This window comes from Ursus arctos, unplaced genomic scaffold (assembly GCF_023065955.2).
Source record: "Ursus arctos isolate Adak ecotype North America unplaced genomic scaffold, UrsArc2.0 scaffold_30, whole genome shotgun sequence".
NCBI classification, from domain to species: domain Eukaryota; kingdom Metazoa; phylum Chordata; class Mammalia; order Carnivora; family Ursidae; genus Ursus; species Ursus arctos.
Genome location: NW_026622986.1, coordinates 5,042,560 through 5,065,067, shown reverse-complemented (window position 1 = coordinate 5,065,067; position 22,508 = coordinate 5,042,560). Strand labels below are relative to the sequence as shown.

Here is a 22,508-nt window from a genome sequence, read left to right as displayed (position 1 = left end):
ACCCTCCCTTAACAGGCAAACAAACACACTTTTCCTTTTCAGCTGGACTTCAGTTCTCAAAAAAAAGACTGTGCCCTGAAATCAGTAAAGCAGCTTTAAATAAACACACAAATCTCCCGAAGTGGGTAAATGAATCCATTGTTACAAGTGTATATCGTCTTTTAAAAGTTCACAGGTGACTCTGATGCAGAGCCAAATGGGAGCCATTAAACTATACAGTAAGACAGTAAGTTCCAGAACACTGGAACAGTACCGCTTGCTTCTTTGTTTTCTTTATCCTCCCCCTCATCCCACTGCTCACTCCATCTGGGACTTCTTACAGTGCTTTATACAACATAAGTACTTTACACTTTATTAGTCATGAACTCACGAGAAACAATTATCAGTAGCTTTAAAAAATATCCATTTCCTTGGTCAGATAAGTCTACTTCAGGAATCTGTTCTAAGAAAATAATCAGAGATGTCAACATAAATTAATATATAAGGATCTTTTCTGAAGGGTACTTCTAAAGGTTACTTATTAGAGCAAAACAATTGGCAAAGTATAAATGTCAAGCAACAGGAAAATCACCAAATAAAATGAATAAACCAACGACAAAAAAAATCAGTACATAAACGAACATTAGGCAAGCTATCTATATTTATGAGACATGGGAAAATGCTCTCAATATAAGACAAAATTAGGGGAAAAGTCAGGAAATTAAACTATACTCATTGGATGATTCCCCACTGGTAATAAGGACGGCCACCAGCTATACAGAGCTATGCTCCAGAGTCCCAAGTTAATACACCCAACTGTCAATATTCCTCATCTACACAATTCCAAATTACCGACTTGCTTCCTTATACTTTTCATTACTTTATAAATGCAAAGAGCAAATAGTATTATAAGAAAAAGACTATTTGGGGAATCTTAAAATATACTACAGAAATGTTGATATAAATATTTTTCTGAAGTTAGAAGAAAGATCTCATAACTCTAATAATGAACAGAAGAGAGATGACAAAGACATAATTAAGACAGCAACTCTTCCAGGAGCTTGTATATATGAGGAGTATTGGAAAGATACCAAACATGTCAAACAACTAAATCAAAGAGAAATAATAAATCCAGAGTGTCAGAAATAGTTTAAGGTCTCTTTTTAAGAACTTTTAAAAATAATAAGAATTTACAAGATACTGATGCTAATATAATATGTTCTCTTAACCCTTTCTTCCCCTTACCGTAACGGGTTAAGATATGTTCTTAAAGCTACCTTTGTTCTTATCTACCCATGTAAATTTTATTTGGTGGCGTGGGGGAAGGCAGCAGTGAAAGGGGCAGACAGCTTAGAAAAGCAACAGCTCCTGGTCTTTGGGGGAAAGGAATAATGGCTTACAAGCAATGCACAATGAAATAATGCACAGACTTTATCCTTGAGACTTCATGCTTGGCTGATTCTGATAAGTGCCTCATTACATTGTTCTTGATGGAATGAATCAAATGCTCTCCACATACTAGTTAGACTTTATTTGCAGGGACAATGACTTAATAAGGATGACCAAAGAGGTGGCAAAATGATTTAAGTGTTCACACTGATTGAAATACTCTTTCCCAAGATGAAATATTAAGCACGTGTAAAATCTCAAATGAAAATACATTTTCTAGCAATATACTTTCCATACTAAGTGTGAGCAAAATGTTCTCTAAGAGAGTTGAAAAAGGCAGTCAGCCACAAAATGCTGGGCAACGGGAGTGAGTCAATGTTCCAAAGAACTTTTTAAAAAGCCACGACTCTCTTCTATTCTACATCTCACTTCCAAATTAAAGAATGAAGAACTGTACGAAATCCAGAAGCCCACAGACCCCTTGGTCTCTCCAAGCTCTCACCTGGTTTAGTTGCACCAAAATCTGTCTCTACTGCCCTCTAAACTTAATAGTGGCCTGACTACATTAACTAGGAAGACCCTACCTCTCATCTTGGTTGTGAGCCACAGGAGCGCGTTCAGCCTGGTAGTGTTCTAACATACCTGAATGGAACTGCCTCGTTCAGAAATAAGAGATTTCAACTGATTGGTGACATTATTCCAAAACTGTTTAACTTATCAACTTAGAAGAACAGAGTTCACTTAACTATGCTGATGAGTTATACACTTAACTATGTTGATGAGTGATACAAGAATGTCAACTTAATTTTAACTATTAGAGATCAATGCATCACAAGACTATGAATCCTAAACTCCTTTATTTCCATGCATTATACAGAAAACCTAAACCACTAATACTCATAAAAATGTAGAACATCTTGAAATTGCCCAGCATAGGCAAGCTCTCATGGCCTCAAAAGAAGGAAATCAAGTCAATACTGATCAGCAAGTATACTTTCCTCCAAGCACCCGTTCTGAATACCGAAAATACAGGAAGTCGTTTTATAAATGAAAATAAGGTAGCATTTAGTCGGATATACACATAGAAAAAAGAAAATCTCTCAGATATTAACACAAACAGATTAAAATTTTGACAGCAAGGTTCGGAAATAGGTACTTGAAAAGTAAAGCCGAAGATAATTCAAAGGACAAATTCATTACACATTACCCTTTATGTGCACTGTATGTGAACATGATATCATCTAACGATACGTATGTAAATCAAGATCTTTCCTATGAGAAAGTGGGCATTTGGCTACATTAAATACTGTTCCACACAGGAAAAAGCTTATTGAATGGATAACCATTTCTAAAACAAAACTTCATTCAAATTTGTCTCACAACACTTAGATTTATAAGGTGAAAAAAATGAAAATACTATAAATGTCCAACAATAAGAGAATGATAAAGTATATTCTACAGTGAGATATTCTGCATCCATTAAAAATATTTTTCAGGGGGGTGCCTGGGTGGCTCAGTCAGTTAAGCATCTGACTCTTGATTTTGGTTCAGATCACGATCTCAGGGTTGTGAGACTGAGCCCCAAGTCAGGCTCCACACTGGGCCCAGAGCCTATTTTAGATCCCCTCTCGCTCTCCTTCTGTCCCCCCCCCACCGTGCTAAATATATATATTTTTTATATTTTTATACTTTTCTTCATACATATATATGTATTGGACTATATATATGTATTTATTGGACTACATATATATATAGTCCAATAAAATTCACACCAGGGGAAATCCCTAGGATATGAAAAAAGGTAGAAATAATAAGCATGCAAATACGTTGACATGGTATGACTCCAACTCTGTGTGGGTGGGGGGGGGGGGGGTGACAGTATGTGTATGTGCGTATGTGTGCCTATTCCTTATTGTCTTAATACCAGGTGTTGCTGAATTTTAGCATTATAAATAATTTAATTTTGTATTGTACTAGTTTCCCAAATGTTTTAGAATGATAGATGTATGCTATTTAGAACAAAGAGTCAATGAGGTGATTAATTGGCAGTGCCCATCACGGGCCTCTGGCAGTGTGCCTCCCTCTGCTGCAGCTACAAGGCTACGTCCATTTCCGAAACCTCCCCTACAGGTCAGGATCTGGAGGCAAGCAGCATTCTGCACATCTGGATCAAGAGCCTGACATTTTGATGACGGTTGTGGAAGAGGGAATTGTCCTGGGCTGTTGTTAGGGGCAAGCCTGGCAATGGAGAGGATGGAGTTTTCTGAGGCATTTCTGGGGTCAGGTCCCAGCTTCACAGGTGACAAGAGACAGGGTGCTACCATCAGCTACCAACAGCTGGGCAGATGCAGGGGAAGGGTCCCAGGTGACTTCTTTCCCGGGCAACTGTGCAGTACTGCACGTCCAGAAAGTCCTTGAGGAGGTCCGGCCTACAGCCTGCTCTTCAAGCTCTTCCAGTGATTTTTCTGAGACTCCAACTCACAGCATTAAGTCCTCTTATGTTGAAAATAGCCACTGTGGCTCTGTTCCGTGCAACTGAAGCTGACTCACATCCCCAGGATGTTGAAGGAATTAAAAAGAAAACCCTGATTACCTCAATGACCTCTGACCCACTACTCTTAAACCATGTGAAAACCTTCGTAATAATGCATCTTTTTTAAACCTGCCAACTTGACTTGTTTATACACTTCTAAATATCCATGTGAATCAAATCTATTCTGAACACAAATTAAATGTCATGAGGCTTATTCATAAATTGGATTCTGCTTCTCTGGATGGTTTACTTCAAGATCACGCACTCTAACATTTCAAGCTAATCTCAACGAGAAGATAGTCCAGCTTGATTCCTCCTCAAATACATAATGAAATAGTTCCGAAAAGTGAGCCTAACAGTTAAACTCCTAATCCAAAAAAATCAGAGACTACAGCGCACTGTTTTCTCCTGGAGGATTCTTCTCAGCTACGGTATCTAGATGCTCTGTGTGGTTTTTTTTCCTTAAATGAACTACCATAGATGAGTGTTAGAAATACAAGTAAAAAAATTTTAAAACAGGTACTTTCACATAAATGCAAAGGATAAATCAAGCAAATATCAAGCTATATTCCCTTTAATATTAAGATGTAATTAGCATAGTTCGGCATACACATGCCGCTCAATTAATGTCTGCATTGAAACAAATATTAATTCATTCAGTAGACGTTTACTCAGATTCTATAGACTCGGCAGTGAAAATGACAAACGCGGCTTACAGCTCACTGAGTAAAAGATTAGAGGTGTAACAGCATGGGATGAAAAGGCCTCTACAGGAATATATAACAAAGAGCATTAAGAAACAAACTGAAAAAACAGAATAAAGTTTATTTTTTTAGACTAAATAAATTAGGTCATGGACTGATGTAAATTAGCTCAAAGAAGAAAATGTTATTAAGACTAGGCAGTACACTTCCTTTCTCTAGGAAGAAAAATATCAATAGAGTAATTAGACTATGGATTCTACTTTCCTCCTTAAAAATCCATACTGCTATAATTTCTCTAATGTACCTCATGACCCAGTATGAATATCTGCTTATACATGTGTAAAATACCTTTGCAGGGACATGCAAAAGGCTAATAAGGGGACCGCCCCTGAAGAGAAACAGGGTGACTAGGAGACAAAATAGAAAAGGGACTTTACATGTACATATTTCATGTCAGAAGTTTTCATTTTTAATCATAAATATATTATCTATTCAAAAAAATGGAGACATAAATAAATAGCATGAATTTTATCATAAAATGCAAGGGCAACATAAAACAGGAAGCCGTCTCAACTTTGCCCTAGAAGTTGGTACACACACACACACACACACACAGTGAGACGCGCCAGAGGCGAAGAACTCAGTCAGCAGCTGACACTCATCACTGATACTAAGAAGACACAAAATAGAAATGGTTACCTTCCTGTCACAGGTTTTAGGGCTACCAGCAGTGTTTTGCTTAAGGAAGCCAGCTGTTGTTGACCAGCGTGTGGGGTTTTTCCGTGAAGGCTCTTCAGAAGAAAAATTATTATCACTAATGGAAGTTGAAAGGCCAATTAAAGCTGGGTCACTGCTTCGTCGGACATGAAGAGGCATATCTACAAATACAAAAAAAATTACATTTTTCAAAAAGTAACTACTGTCTGAAGACTACATGTTAGGACACAAGGTAGTGAAATCCAAAAGATTAAAGAATAGAGTAACACTTTTAAGGTGACAGTGGGTCATCATTCTGAATAGAAATTCCATTAGTTCCTTTTAAAACACTTCATGGGGAAAGAAACGTAGTATGTGTGGGAGAAGCTGCTCCGGAGTCAGACCGCCCAGGCTCATATTCGTGCTTCACCAACTTATTATCTGTGTGGTTCTGGGCAAGATGCCTAACTAGACTCTGCTTCTAGTCTCTTCCTACACTAAAGGCAATAACCAGTCCTTCTTCCATAGGGTATCTTGAGAACTAAACGAGATGAAGTGCTTAAAACAGTACCTGACACTCAGTGTATACTCAATACGGAGTAACAATAATAACCATTACCGCTGCTATTATTCCAATATTTTTAAATAAAATGTCACATGGGGTGCCTGGGTGGCACAGCTGATCCAGCGTCGGACTTTCAGTTTCAGCTCAGGTCGTGATCTCAGGGTTGTGAGATCAAGCCCCACTCCACTGAGCGGGGAGTCAGCTTGAGATTCTCTCTCCCTCTGCCCCTAGGGTGTGTGCACTCTTTCCCAAATAAATAAATCTTTAAAAATATATATATCATACATATTCTAAAATATCAATAATGATGTGACCATGGAAAAAATTTACCTAACTTTTAACCGTATCAGGATTAAAAATACACAATCTAAACTGTTTGGCTCCTCGATAAAGGAATTCTGTTAAATAAGATAATTATTTTGTTCAAAGAAGTACTATCAGAAAATGTAAAACACAAACACATTTCCTATCCTTAAGGTAATGAAAATCTTGAAAGTAATATGCTAATATGCTACTATGCAGGCTGACATATACTCACATACACAGTTACATGAAAGACAGTGTTTCAGCAACTGTACTCACATAAAAGAGGGCTCTGTCTGCAACTGCTAGAACGCAATCACTAACAAACTCAGGTTAATATGTAATATTAACAATATTACAATACAGCAATCGCTATAACACAATCATTAACAAACTCAGGTTAATATTTGTATCTATAGTACTGAGAACATCTTAGCAGATACAATCGTTGGTATAGCAGAGAAGAAACAGCTATAAAACCAGAGAGAAGAGCAAAAGCACAGGAGTCTATAACACTGGGAATCAAAACAAAAACTCCACTCATCAACTAAGGAAAATCATTCAAAAAGATAATAAATATAAGACAAAAAATTATGCTAATCTGTTTTCAAAAAACTAGAATGCAAGGTAAATTTTTATAAAAAGTCTCTAACAGGAGTGCCTGGGTGGCTCAGTCAGTTAAGCGTCCAACTCTTAATTTTGGCTCAGGTCATGATCTCAGGGTCATGAGACTAAGCCCCACGTGGGGCTCCATCCTGGGCGTGGAGCCTGCTTAAGGGTCTCTCTCCCTCTCCCTCTGCCCCTCCCCCACCTCTCTTACTCTCTAATAAATAAATAAATAGTCTCTAACAAAACAGCTTTAATGGTGGAATACATTCATCATTTACTCTATGAAAAATATTTCTGGAACACTGATGCACTGATTAATGGTATGGCTATACGAAGGTGATATTTAAATCACTGTCGATCCAATAGTCTCAAAAATGTTAAAGCAAATTAGAAATGATCAAAGGAAACAGAAGCATATGAATATAATACTGCTTTTAACATGTGCTACTATATCATAAGGATTTGATAATAAGAAAGCCTGAGTAATATTACAGGAAAAAAATATGCTGAACATTTAATTTAATATTGTTAGTGGTTATCTTAATTTGCTGGGAGAAACACATACATGAAAATTATAGAGAAGAATAATTTCCAAATGTAAGTAAAAACTTGTGATGGCACTTACTGCTTATACATAGCAACCAAAAATAAAACACCAAGAACTATGTGGTCACTCTCACAACAAATTCACAAAAATATACATCTAAGAATCTATGTGTGTTAATACTACACTGCTCTACTATAACAAAGACTTCCCTCCCGTATAACAAAACTGCTCCCAGATTCATCAAATCAAAAATGTTAGCAGGAAAGCAAAAAGGGAATGGGAAGAAAAAAATAGTCTGGCCAATTATAAATACCACTTCTTGGATATGACTTCTGTTGCTTTCCAATTATTGGGCTATGAATTATTTAGTTGTTAAGGAACTCTGCACACTCCATTTGTGTGTGTGTGTGTGTGTGTGTGTGTGTGTGTGTGTGAGAGAGAGAGAGAATATGTGCATATGTGTGCACGTGTGCGTGCACATGCATGGGAGCACCTGTGTGTAAATCTAAAAGAAGCACTACTCACAAGAGACAGACTTTAAGAAGTGGTACAGAAGTAACGACCACAATAAAACAATCACATAAAAGTACATTTCGACCCCAAAATAAATTCACGAACTATATAATTTCATTGAATTTGCTTAAACAAAAGAAACAGCTTTGTATGCTTGCTTCTGAAAATTTTTCCCAGAAGAATAAATTGCATACAGGATGCATCTTCTGATGGGACATGATCACCGTGTTAATCTGTTAGTCTGAAACAGACAAAAATAATTAGCCTTTTACCTCTTGTATCTGCAACTCGTGAAGCTGCAGATGTGAGGGGAAGGGAGGGTTAGAAAGGAGATACGGTGCAGCGAGGACTGCGGACCCGGGGGCGGAGCCTTCTGGGTAGATGTGGGGCATTGCACTGGGCAGTGTGTACAGGACTCCTGCCGTGAGGGATGTTCCACGAGAGGTGCTATCAGCCGGCCCTTCCTGTCAGTGCTTCGCACATTACACTTTGTTTTCATTTCATTCTGTTTTCATTTCAGTGACGTCCATAAAAGGAAATAATATAGTCTGGATCTTCCACTTGTACTACCTAGTAATCAAGTACCCTGATGCAATTTCAAGGCCCCCTATTGACATTTCTGTCCACGGGCACATTCAGGAAGGTGATTTGAGTCCCGGGCTAATGAGAAAAGAACAGAACTCAATTTAAAAAGTAAAAAATGTGTTCTTCGTAAAAGAATGCCAAATGATATCATAGTGATCTTGAAATCAAGGTTTTCTTGCAGTTCAATGCGCTGAAAGAACTGAATCCTGGTGCCCACTAGCAGATCACTAGGTCCAAAGGCAAAGCTCCGGGCCACACGGCAATGGCCTACATTCAGGGTGCCTGTGACTCAGACTCAGACACACTGATGCTGTGACACTGGCACTTGCATTGGTTTATAATTTCTTCATGGTTTTACGGTTGCATGAAAACTATAAGGCATTTTTATCCAGTTTATACACACACCTAGGTAACCTTGGATCAGAACCACTGATTTAACTTGGAATGTTCTGAGTCTTTTTTTTTTTTTTTAGCGAGTCTCTACATTAATCACAACAGAGGAACATGTGACTCACTTCACAGATGAGTAAGCAGAGGCTCAGCGAGATGACAGATGTCAGGACGACTTCCTGGCACCTGGGTCAGTGCTGACTCACTACCCAAATCATGAAATTAGTTCTAGTAATCAGCAATTCATTGGAAAACAAATTCCATTTCTAGCTACTTGGAGATAGAAAGGTGAGTCTCGATTTTGTAAAAGGAAAAATGTTTGTTGTTTTCTAAGTAGAATTATATACACTGAGAAATATACTGATTTTTACGAATAGCAACATTTGGTTTTGGAGAGTTAAAGAAATATTATGTCAGTTATGAAGACAGATTGAAACAACAGTCATCCCAACTTCAGAAATGTTAAAGAAAGAAAAACCTCCCGGTTAAATAGGCGTACAATGTGTAAGACAATAAAGTATGCCCCAAAGGAGACCAGCCTAGACCAGTGCTTGTCAAATTTTGATTTCAGGACTCTTTTACTCTAAAATTTACTGAGGACCCCAAAGAGCTTTTGTTTGTGTGGGTTATAGCTAGGGATACTTACCATGTTAGAAGTGGAAATGAAAACAATTTAAATATTTCTTCCTTAATTCATTTTAACTTAACAATAATAAACCCATTTACATGTTAACATAAACAGAATTCAGAAAATTCTATTTTATAAAACAAAGTTTATTTAGTGGAAGAGTAGCATTGTCGTACATTTTGCTTGATAGATGACATCTGGATTCTCATCCCTGCTTCTGATTTCAATGCACTCCAACATGACAAGCGTACGAAGGAAAAAAGAACTCCACAAATATTTAGCTGGAATAGTATTTTAATAATCTTTCCAAAACTGTAGATACTCTCCTTTGATACCACACCAAAACTTGAAGAAGGAGAGTTTCTCAAAAGTTAGCTGCTATATGGAATGTAAACTTCTCATTCTTTGTACATCAAAATCTCCTTGTCTGTCTTACACTTTGGATCTTTTACTCATGAAAATATTCTTTAACATTAGCTATTTGGAATATATTATTGGCTTACATGACTTTTACAAAGGTTGATATATTTCTTCATATCAGAAAAACACATATGTGAATATCACTACCCATTTCATGAGAAAAGTCATTAAGTGACGGGAGGATTTGTGTTTTCCAAAATCTAATTTTCATTAGAAGGCTTGCGTGTTTCCTTTGGCAATAAATACTGTTCCTTATTTGCCATGTAGCAACAGGCTCACTTCGTTCATTTTCTAGAAACTCTGCCAGACACCAAAGTCTGAAGAACGACAGTTTTCTGTCCTGTTTCAAAAAAATAAAAAGAGAAAGAAAGAAAGAAAAAAGAAATGTGGTATTCCATTTAAAAAGGGTTGGCTCCTGACTTCAAGCTATATTACAAAGCTGTGATTCTCAAGACAGCATGGTTGGTATTGGCCCAGAAACCGACACATAGATCAGTGGAACAGAACAGAGACCTCAGAAATGGACCCTCAACTCTATGGTCCAACCAATCTTTGATAAATCAGGAAAGAATATCCAATGGAGAAAAGACAGTCTCTTCAATAAATGGTGCTGGGAAAATTGGACAGCCACATGCGTAAGAATGAAACTGGACCATTCTCTTACATCATACACAAAGATAAGCTCAAAATGGATTAAAGACCTAAATGTGAGACAGGAATCCATCAAAATCCTAGAGGAGAACATAGGCAGTAACCTATCTGACACCGGGCACAGCGACCTCTTTCAAGACATGTCTATAAAGGCAAGGGAAACAAAAGCAAAACTGAACTTTTGGAACTTCATCAAGATAAAAAGCTTCTGCACAGCAAAGGAAACAGTAAACAAAACTAAGAGGCAACCCACGGAAGGGGAGAAGATATTTGCAAATGATGTAACAGATAAAGGGCTGGTATCCAAGATCTATAAAGAACTTCTCAAACTCAACATCCAAAATGCAAATAATCCAGTCAATAAACGGGCAGAAGACATGAACAGACACTTCTCCAAAGAAGACATACAAATGCCAACAGACCCATGAGAAAATGTTCAACATCACTAGCCATCAGGGAAATCAAAATCAAAATCACAATGAGATACCATCTTACACCAGTCTGAATGCCAAAAATTAACAAGACAGGAAATAACAAATGTTGGTGAGGATATAGAGAAAGGGGAATCCTCTTACACTGTTGGTAGGAATGCAAGATGGTACAGCCACTCTGGAAAACAGTATGGAGGTTCCTCAAGACGTTAAAAATAGAGCTACCCTACAACCCAGCAATTGCACTACTAGGGATTTACCCCAAAGATACAGACACAGTGGAAAAAAGGAGCATGTGCACCCCAATGATCATAGCAGCATTGTCCATGATAGCCAAACTGTGGAAGGAGCCAAGATGCCCTTCAGCAGATGAATGGATAAAGAAGATGTGGTCCATATATACAATGGCATATTACTCAGCCATCAGAAAGGATGAATACCCACCATTTGCATCGACATGGATGGAACTGGAGGGGATTATGCTAAGTGAAGTAACTCAAGCAGAGAAAGACAATTATCATACGGTTTCACTCATATGTGGAACAGAAAGAGTAGTGTGGAGGACATTAGGGAAAGGAAGGGAAAACTGAAGAAGGGGAAATCAGAGAGGAAGACGAACCATAAGAGACTCTGGACTCTGGGAAACAAACTGAGGGTTACAGAGGGGAGGACGGTGGGGAGATGGGGTAAGCGGGTGATGGGTTTTAAGGAGCACTGGGTGTTATATGCAGCTAATGAATCACTGAACACTACACCAAAAACTAATGATGTACTGTATGATGGCTAATTGAACATAATAATTAAAAAAATGAAAAAATAGAAAATTTAAATGAAAAAAAATAAACTTTTAGAAAAGGGCTGGGTCCACTTACAACGCAAACCATCACGTAGAAGTTTTTCTCAAGACAGCCACTGATCTTCAACACATTCAAGGGCTTTATGCCTACCTACCATTTTAATCACACAAACTATGAAGCTGGATACTCCAAAGGCCAGTAATTAACAAAAGCAATCATTCTTGCTGCTGTATCAAGGACAGCAGATGGAAATGGCTTATGTTTTAAAGTACGAGTGTGTTGGGTAAAGGCTACATTTGGTGCCCATGTCTCAATTTGTGCCAAGGGGCCGGCATTTTACCCACCAGGGCCTGAGCACCACTGGTGCAGATGATCAACCCAGTGAAAAACACAACACCTATGTTGGTAAGACTATGAAAACCAGTCCTGCCCTAACAGCCTCCTTGAAACGATCTGAGTGGGTCCCAAGGGCCCTGGACCACACACTAAGAACCTCTGGCCTGGACCGGTGGGCAGCCTGGCGTCTCAGTGCCCTCTCCAGGCCTCAGGCTCCTCATCGGCAAGACCACAGGTGGCACTAAGGGGGTCAGAAATTTTTTGATTATAAAAAAATGTGTGATCTGCATATGTTCATACACTATACCCGTGACCGCTACCAAACCTCATCCTAACAGAACTTACAACAATTTATAAAAAATGGACTAGAAAAAATACGAAAGTGTTTCTCAGTGGTATCAAAAGCCATTGTCAGGTGCCTCTAAACGGGCTGAAGTATTACAAGCAACAAAGGAGAAGTATTACAAGCAACAAACTCCCCGAGTTGTAGGAAATGGTGTACAAGCAGCCACAAATGGCATGTGGTCTTCTGACAAGTTGAACCTGATTTTAAAGGAGATCACTATAAACATCTGTCCTTATCTACAGAATCCATCATGAGACACAACTGCCTGTTCATCTGACAGGCTTCCCACCTCTCCCGGTCCTGATGAAACATATATTGTAAGAAGACGACAATTTTGTGTTGGCCTCAGAGGAATATAATACAAATACAGCCTTTTCCTCCGTGGTTTGCTCATGGCCTGTTTCAGCATTCTAATGATCTGATGTAATCTGGGTTCTTTACAGTAATTAGAAATAACAGAAGTTTCTTGTTTAAGGTAGTTTGGTCATTATTTTTACAATTCCTCATCCTCAATTTTAGGAAAATCAATGCATGTAAAAACATGAGAATAAAACTTTCTCCATAATCTTCTGGTTTATTTAATATATAGATTTTCTAAGTACATCCTCTGAAATATTAAAAAGAAAATTCAAAGACAAGGATCTTCAATAATTAAGCTGCTGGATGGAGCGCACGGGGACTGGTGCGATGTCACTGGGTCCAGGACGATAGTGGAGACTGATGTGTGCATTCCTTTGAAGAGCGGATAAAACAGCAATAAACCCTCATCACAAGATTTCAAATTCTCTGTGTCACTAATGCACTGTAAATATTGATTTGCCTCTCTAGGTAAGGTGCCTTTTAAATAAGTGGAAAATGGCAACCTAATAATGAATTAGAGCAAATACTAAAAGGGCAGATATATACATTTTTAACTGTTAAATATCACACCCCTACCTACTCCTAATCAACTTTCCCATTTGCTTCTCTTCTTTCATTCTTCTAGTGATTTCTAAATTATTTAACCACTCAAGGCAATGAATAAACCTTTTCCAAGAAGACAGGCATAAGCCGTCAAGGTATTTAATCAAATTTAAAAATAATATGCAGTTACACGTGTTCTATTAGAACTTATGATGCAAACAGCATAATTACTCTTGATGCAAAATGAAGATGGTCTCTCTGATCTTCAGGGCAACTATACATTTTCTAAAGACACGTTTCACAGTGAGAAGAACCAAGTTATTAACACATGCCACGGGGATAAAAACCTGTCATCAATATTGCAAAGCTGACCTTCCAATATATGTTGCCCTTTTTATAAAGGTGCTTCTCAGTCTTTCACTGACTGAGGTGAAATCCCTGGAAGAAATGGGTGGAAGACAAGGCACAAAATAAGCTCTAAAAAACAGTGAATAACTCACAAGGATATAAAATGAGTTTTATCACCCTGCTATTAACTATCTTTTTACATATGTAAGCAATAAATAAAGAATACTATAGCTGGAAGGTGCTCTAGAAATAAACTGAAATATCACATTCACAGGCGAGCGCACTGAGGCCCAGAGAGGTAGTCTAAGGGCTGAGTCAAAGGTCACCCCGCTCCTGGGTGACCCAGCTGTACCTGGAGCACTTGTTAACTGACTCCCTGTTCGCTGCAGTTTGGATATAAGCACACTGCTCTCCCAGGAGAACTGAGGCGTGTCGAATCCACAATATGCTTATACTTCACTGGAGATAACAGGTGATTCTGGGGGGAGCTTGAGTTTAAAACACATTTCTGTAGATAACAGGATGTTTTCAATGGTCCCACTGGACCTTAGACTCATACAAGAAGGGAAAAGAAAGTCAATGTCACATGACTGTTTCCGAAGAAAAACCAAGAATTTTTCCGAGGCACACTGAATTCATAACATCAGAATTCTCATTCGGAAACTGATAATGTAACCACTCTGATCAAAAACCCTCCAAATACTTCCAGGAGTACAAAAGCGGCAATCTGCATACTATAGGTGGGTCGTATCAATGTTAATTTATATGTGATATACCGCTGCAGGTCTTCAAAATCTTACCATTGAGGGAAATACCCCAAGACTCTCTCTGTATTCTTTCTTACAACTGCATGCGATTCTGCAATTATCCCGGTTAAATAAAAAATAATAATAAGTAAATAAATAAGCCCACCCAAGAGTTAAACAGAAAATCCCAGAAGGGATGTCCCAATGTCAAGGCCTGCAGCAATCAGGACTTGAGGAGTCTTCCTAACACAAGTTCCTAATACTCTTCTCAGGGTTCAGGGCTCAGCCGCCACACACGCCCTGTGGGCCCTGTCACGTACCCACACTGACGGCTCCTCCAACACGTCCCCAGTGCGGTAGCTCTTTGCCTCACCAACGCCAGTAACTTAGACCACCCAGCATCTGCCCTCCATCCCAACCACGTTCCCCACTGTTCAGTGCCCTAACTCCTCAAATCCATCACATCCCGCGTCGGTGTCCCAGCAGCAAACAGTTGGCTGATTCAGGAAGGGGTCACTGAGGAGAATCTAAAGGAAGGACTGTTTACAAATACATGGCAGAATTAAGGAAAAGCAACAAGGGCTTGAGTATCCATGAGGCTTTTACCACCCCAAGGCAAGGGGAGCTGTGGCTTTCAGTCCAGGGACACGGCTCCCAGCAAACCATAGCCGGGCAGGAAAGGAGCCCAGGCGTGAGGTCCGTGCACTCTCTTCCCACACTCCATCAGTGCCCTGCAGGTGCAGCCCCGCCCGACCCAGGCACAAGCCAGGGAGGGAGAGCCTTGAGCCGGACCAGTCAGCCAGAGGGGGCATGAGGAGCGCAAGAAAGCTATGTAGCCCGGGATGCTAGTGGAATTCCTCTGCCCCCCTTCTTCCACTGCACTTTGCTTCCACCTCGAATAGCATGAACCAGCTTCTTAACCAGAGGACAAGTATGCAACCCACTCACTGTCACTGCCCTTCCTCCCTTCCCCCAACACACACATGTGCACACACACACACCTCCCCAAAGCAGGAACGACAATTTTTCAAAGTTCGTTAAAATACATCAGTCAGGAAAAAAAAAACTTCCCAATGGTTAAAGATGCAATCCAGGGGTTCCTTACTTGTACTCTCTGAGGGTGGGGAAGAACGGTGAAGGTGTGTAAGAAACAGGCATCAGAGGTCAAAAGCCTTTCACGTTTCTCTTTCTGCTTCCTGGAGGAGAGGGTAGGGCCTAGCCAGTGGAAAATAACCAGCAGTCTATAAAAATATGCATTGGCTACTGAACCCTGTATAAACTTAATGTCCCCCAAACCCTTGGCTAAGGCAGTTACAGCTCAGGGAAAATGGTTAGTGATGCCCAAATCCTGAGCACCTGCCAAAGAGCCCATCGGGGAGTGTTCAGGCCAGCCCAACGAGCAGAGAAAGCAAAGCTCCACAGGGTGATGTTTCCCTTTTACCTAATTTTGGTGTCCCCTTTTCGTTTTGCTACGGCAGGTGTAATGCCTGGCTACTTCAATCAACAAATGTGTGAGCATCTATGGGATACTACTATTCCAGAGATTCTAAAAAATAATGACTATGGAGCCAAGGGTTTTTGAGTCATCTATTGTGGAAAAATCACTCCAAGTGAACCCCACTCTGAACATTCAAAAGGGAACAAATACTCGAACAGACCACCACCTGCCCAGTGATAAAAAGACGTTAGTAAGAGGAAAAAAGTAAAGGTAAGAAGAGGGATACATACAACCAGAATCCCAGATGAAAATAACCACGGGGCGGGGGGGGGGGGGGACTATTTGAACAGCTGCCACCAAAGCCTTTCTTTGGGAGGGTATTGTGGAAAAAAAATGTTGGCTTTGTTTTGCACTTTCAGAAAAATACCTCAATGAGCAATGAGGGGACTGGAGTCGAGAACATGAGAATGAGCTAGAAAGAAACAATGAGCGAAAAGAAAAAGAGAGCAAGAGCACGCACCCAGGAGCACGCAAGCAGGCGAGAGCTAGCTAAGCTGTTTTCCCTCAAACATGAACCAAGTATTTAGAGATGATAAAAAAGGAAAAAGGGGGAAGCGGGGCTTCTAGTTACTGTTACAGATAATGTCTTCTCTCGCATATTAGCGTGTCCAGTAGGGCATGTGCCCTCTATTTCCACACATCCAATAGCCCCAACCACAGGGTGAGATCCACGAGGGATCTTGATAAGCAATCTTCTAGAAAGAAGAGCTGCTGCTTCATCTCTCCTTTTTCTTTAACCCACTATTCTTAGCTTCCTCCCCACTGGTCCACTAATACAGCTTTTGACAAAGAACACCATAAACCTCCTCCTCTTTAGCAACGCCTCCCCAGGGGGCCTCAAGGTGTGCGGCGCAGAGCTGGCCTCTGCCCTTTGGGCTCTGCAGTGCCGTGGAGAAGGCGACTTATCCAGCCCCGTATAGTGTGCACACTCCTGTGCTACGGGGGACGAACAGAGCACTCCCCAAACACCTAAGAGGGGCACCTTTCCTAAGAACATCAGCAAAGACATCAGGAGAGAAGGGGCAGCTACATTTTCGCTGCTGTCCTTGTAGATTCTCTTTGTGTCTTCGTGAGTGAGGTGTTTCTTCCATGGCCTGCCTGTTCCTATCCTTGCACTTGCCACACTGTCATCAGAAGTTTTAGGATCTGCTTCCCCATTAGCACACAGCTCCCAGAGAACAAGACTGCACTTTTCACTGTCACAACCCTTAACAAACATTTGCTAAATCAACAAAGATGTGAATGAAGAGGGCGACAGCAAAGCTGAAATTTTTGGTTTGCTGGTTTGGGGTTTTCTTTTGGAGTGGTGATGCTGATGTTTGGTCAGTGGGATAAAGAGGAAAAAAGAAGACATGCAGTCACAGAAAACTGCAGAGGCAAAGGCCAGACCTAAATTCTAGAGAATTAAAAGGACTGGAAAAAAATCAGTATGGCTAAAGTGTAGAGTTAAAGATGTGATGTGGGAAAGATAAAGCAAGGGAGGGAGACCTGGATGAACCAACATACGGATCTCATTAATTTTAGAGATTCTACCCCTACTTCCCAGCCCAGCAAAAGGCACGTAGGAAGTGTTTATTAAACTGTTATCGTATCTCTATCCTTTTCACTTTGTCTTAAGTATTATAAGGGCAATCTTTTTTAGCAAAGAAGAAACAAATATCGGATGGCCAGAGAAGACACACACACACAAAAAAAGGTTTTTGCTCAAAAAGTTCAAAGAACTGCTGCTTCACATATTGGTAGAGGGCGCTGTAGCCAGAAATCCCAACATCTTAGGGTTTTCCTTTGTTTTTTACTATTAACTTTGCACTATTATCCTTTGTGCAGTGTTTATTCCCCTATGAGAATATGTGAGCACAAGCAAATCTAAATTAATTCTTCACAGATAATTTTATATGTATCTCTGTATCAAATCCCGCATATCACTTTCACATCACCAATCTAGGTCAACAATCATGTAATTAAGTTTTGAAATTATCAACTTCATCTGACAAGTAATTTATCTTTCAAAAATGGATGTTGATTATTGATTGCATTGAAGATTGTCTCTAAATGCCCTTCTCCTTGGACATTTGTCTTCTATTATTTTATTAAGGATTCAAGCATCTCAAGAACTGTCAAGTTAACTTTTGATAAGCATTATTCTCCCATTCCTTTATTCTTATAACCTTTATCCCACAATACTCTACAGAAGTGTCATATTTTCCCCTCATGGGGAACTGGAGATCACTGATTCATTAGCCTGTTTTCTGTTACTTAAGGATGTACACTGGACGCTGACCCACTTGACATTGTTATACATCTTTCACTAGCACATTAACCATCATCAACTACCTCGCAAAGGCAACCCCCTTCTTAATTCTCAGGCATTAAACCTCCACTAGAGTCTCTATGCTTAATTTTGGTCATAAATAGGCTTTTCATCTTGAACTTGAATCTTCGTGGTACAAAAAAATATTATACAAGCATGTACCAAAAGTCATTCATTCAAGACAAGCATCTCTTGAGCCACCCCCCCATGTGCCAAGCATTCTTCTAGTTGCCGGTAGCAAACAACCCCTCAACGATGTGACATTTCGTGGTAAGAGAAGAGCAATGGGTAAACAAGCACAGGTGACGTCACAAGGCAATCAGCATTGTGAAGACAAATGAAACAGAGCAAAGGATTAGGGGCTGCTGGAAGTTGAAGAAATGCTATTAGATACTGGGGAGTATGACAGAAACACTTCAAAAGTATTCAGAGAGCTCATTATCCACTTTTCTGTCTTGAGTGTTCCACTTTCAGATTAATTCCTTACCACAGAGCCTTGTACATACTGGTTATTAATAAAGCCATTCGGCACCAACTGGCTGCTCCAAGGCGGCAATAAGACTTCACGGTTCTGGAACATATGGCTACATGTCTGTTTATATTACCTTCAAAGTGCAGAGATCTTTCATAGCTAATCTAATCCATTCAAGGAAAGAGTAATGTAAAAGTAAATACATCCCGATCATTTATAATAAACCAATTAAGTTTGTAACCACTAACATATATTGAACATTCACTAGGGGTCATGCATGTGCTAAGAACCTTAATATATTAATTGATCATACCTCAGAACAAGGCTACGAAATAAGTTCCATTATGATTTTCATTTTATGGTAGGGAAACGGGTGTTGCAGGATAAGGTATACTGGCTAAAGTTAACCTATTTAAGATATATATATATATTTATTAATTAGAGAGAGAGCATGAGCATGAGTGGGGGGAGGGGCAGAGGAAGAAGGAGACTCCCTGCTGAGCAGGGAGCCCAATATGGGACTCGATCCCAGGACCCCAAGATGACCTGAGCCGAAGGCAGACGCCCAACCAACTGAGCCACCCAGGCACCCCTAAAGTTAACCTATTAAGTGGCAGAGACAAAATCCAATCCTCAATAGTCAGGCCACAGAGAACACGCTCCTCTCCAGAAACGATGAGATCCTCAAAGATCAAGAACATAAAAATAGGGGCTCTGATGTATTTGTAATTTTCTCACCAACTTCTACCTACCGCCACGGTCATCTCACCACGGGCCAGCAGTAAATACCTATCAGCTGAATTCACTCACAATGAACCTCAGAGCTGGGAAGAGAGTCGCTGGTAAGCAGCCAATGACTCAGCAGATGCTGGGATCTCTGCACTCATTCTCCCCAGGTAAAAAGAAAGGTCATGAAAAATTTTAAGAATGAGACAAGCTCCCTTTCACTAAGACTGACAAACAACTTATTTTATTTTGGGGGTATTTGTGGAAAGGAGCGAGAAGTGGTACACTGAAGGAGGGCATGCCATGGACAGAGAGAGAGGGAGAAGGGGAAGGAGAGAGAGAGAAATTAAATGCTTCATATTCCATTTCTATGTAGGGAACAACTACTTAAACAGAAATGCATTGGATTAAGGGCTCAATCTACATTTTCACACAATATGCCACTACAATCTTATGAATGAAATAGACTGTATGTCCAGCAAAAAGAGTCTTTCCTAATAGTTAGTAATTTGGGATAATAATATGTAGCATATGCTAGGACTCATTAAGAACTAACTCTCTTTCTCCTACCTATGCCCCTCCTATATTTGACCTTAACAGAAGGTCCAAAATCCAGGTCAGTGCTAAAAGATCTCCCCATCCTCACCTCACATTATGCATACACCGTTTAAGTTATATCAGTGGTTCTAAATCAGCACTATTCATTAAAATAATCTGGGAATAATGCTGGTTCCCAGGCCCCCGTGCAGAAATACTGCAAAATAGGTCTAGCATAAGGCCCAGAGACTTTTACAAGCTCTCTAGGCAACTCGAACATGCAACCAAGATTGGAATCATCGCTCTAGCTAGACTGAAAGTACTGCATATCGATCCTAAGAGATCTCATTAAAAATACAGATTCCGATTCAGTAGATGCCGGGTGGGGTCTGAGATTCTTCATTCCGTCACATTCCCAGACGATGCTCTGGGGTAGCAAAGCCCTGTCCGTGACATCAAATACAGCAGCCACAAGCCTCCTGGCTAGTTAAACTCAGCAACTCGGTCACCGCTGCCTCATTTGAAGGATTCAACAGCTACACGGGGTTCGTGGCTATCACCATGTACGAACACAAAGATCTCTGAATTTTTTTAAGTACACAACTTTGTAGGACTCTGAATTTTTTGAAGTATTTTTTAAAAGATTTATTTCCTTTAAGAGAGAGGGAGAGAGCATACGAGCTCATGAACAGAGTGGGAGGGGCAGAGGAAGAGACGGAGAATGTCAAGGAGACTCTGCACTGAGCAGGGAGCCCAACGTGACCTTTGATCTCATGACCTCAAGATCATGACCTGAGCCAAAACTAAGAGTCGGACATTTAACAGACTGCACCACCCAGGTGCCCCTTAATTTTTTAAAGTATTAAACAATTTGCAGGACACTGCATTTAGCTAAATAAAAATATAATTAATCAATTGTACATTCTCCGTTTTATTAATTTTTGATCACTAGAAAAGAAAAAGATCTGAGGCAATTCTACTGTTTCTTTTTCACTTTAAATTCTTTTTAACTTCAATGTTATATACAGAGAATAATTTTCAACTTATCAGATATTGGGCAAATAACCTGCATTTTATAAGATCCTACTGGATTTTTGATGTAATATTTTTTTTTAAAGATTTTATTTATTTATGTGACAGAGAGACAGCCAGCGAGAGAGGGAACACAAGCAGGGGGAGTGGGAGAGGAAGAAGCAGGCTCCCAGCGGAGGAGTCTGATGTGGGACTCGATTCCAGAACGCCGGGATCACGCCCTGAGCCGAAGGCAGACGCTTAACGACTGTGCTACCCAGGCGCCCTTGATGTAATATTTTAATGTTTATATTTGCACAATTTAGGAATCATAATGTATGTCCATGAGTCCCCAAAGAAGTAAATAAATATTTACATAAGAATTTTTTATTAAAGTGCTATATTTGGAACTAACCTACTGTGACAATGCAAATCCTACTACAAATGTGTATACAAAATAGAAAATTCCAGTAGTAATCAAAGGGAAAAATCCTCTATTATTTTAAGAAAACCAAACAACTGCTTGGCTGCTTTTTAATTGAGGAGATAAAGCACTTTAACACAGATAAAACATTTCTAGTAGTTATTCCACTTTTACAAATATAAAGCCAAGAACTTTACCCATAACTCTGACAGCCTGACAACCAAGCAAACAAAATTCAGCCCAATAGTAGTTTCCTAGGCAACAAGCACAGATACAGGCCAGGGGGAAAAAATGAAAACAAGAAAAGCATTGCAGCATTTCCAGTAGGCTTGAGAAATACATTTTAATTGTCAAAATGTCACAAAGACAACAATATTGAAAATCATTTCATTGAAAGTGATTCAAAGCAGAATGCCATTTTCATTACAGCAAACGAGGTGTGGAAAAATAGAAAAATTAGATTCCCTTCCATTGCTCTGAATTAAGTAGGGATGGTAATCAATCTTGTTTGATTTTACAAAATTTATCTGCATTAGTGCAGATTTCTAATATGTCTCCTTAGTTTTCTCTGCAAATGTGACCCTACACTGATTCAACACACAAAAGAAGGGTCGCCCAGGAAGGGGGGGCAGCGGGAGAAAGTGTGTCCCTGTTTATAACCACTGTTATAAAGCTCATACATGCTTAGGTTTTAATTCAAACAGTAAACATTTCAAAACACACATTAAAACAGCACTGGGCTCCCCACAGTCTCACTTGGCTTTGGTTTCCTCACCTAGAACAAGAAGGACATGGATTCGATCTTAAAAACCTCTTCAGTTCTAACAGCTTTCGATTTACAGAAATAAAATACAGAAAGGCTACACTGTCTAGAAACATTGCTTATAAAATAAATACTCTATCCTAGGCCATTTTAAAACTTTCTCTTTAGAGGACCTAAACTCTGACAGTTAACCTTTAGAAAATAATATTGGAAACGTCCTACTCTATGGCTATTAAAATGTCTAAGTTTTACATCAGCTTTTGTAACCATGATGACATTTGCTCTTATGTCTATGTCAGAAACATTTACTTGGATTAACAGAAATGTGTTGGATGCCCTTAATCTAC

At 39.6% G+C, this 22,508-nt stretch overlaps 1 protein-coding gene across 28 annotated transcripts in view; it reads right to left on the bottom strand.

Annotated features, from left to right (window-relative positions):
• PARD3 (par-3 family cell polarity regulator) overlaps nt 1–22,508 on the bottom strand; it is a 634,782-nt gene that overhangs the window by 333,399 nt on the left and 278,875 nt on the right. For all 28 annotated transcript variants that reach the window (XM_026483463.4, XM_026483458.4, XM_026483464.4 and 25 more), the window contains exon 4: nt 5,305–5,483. In XM_026483463.4, the coding sequence (XP_026339248.2) occupies nt 5,305–5,483 (179 nt within the window). The remainder of the gene's footprint in view (nt 1–5,304; nt 5,484–22,508) is intronic.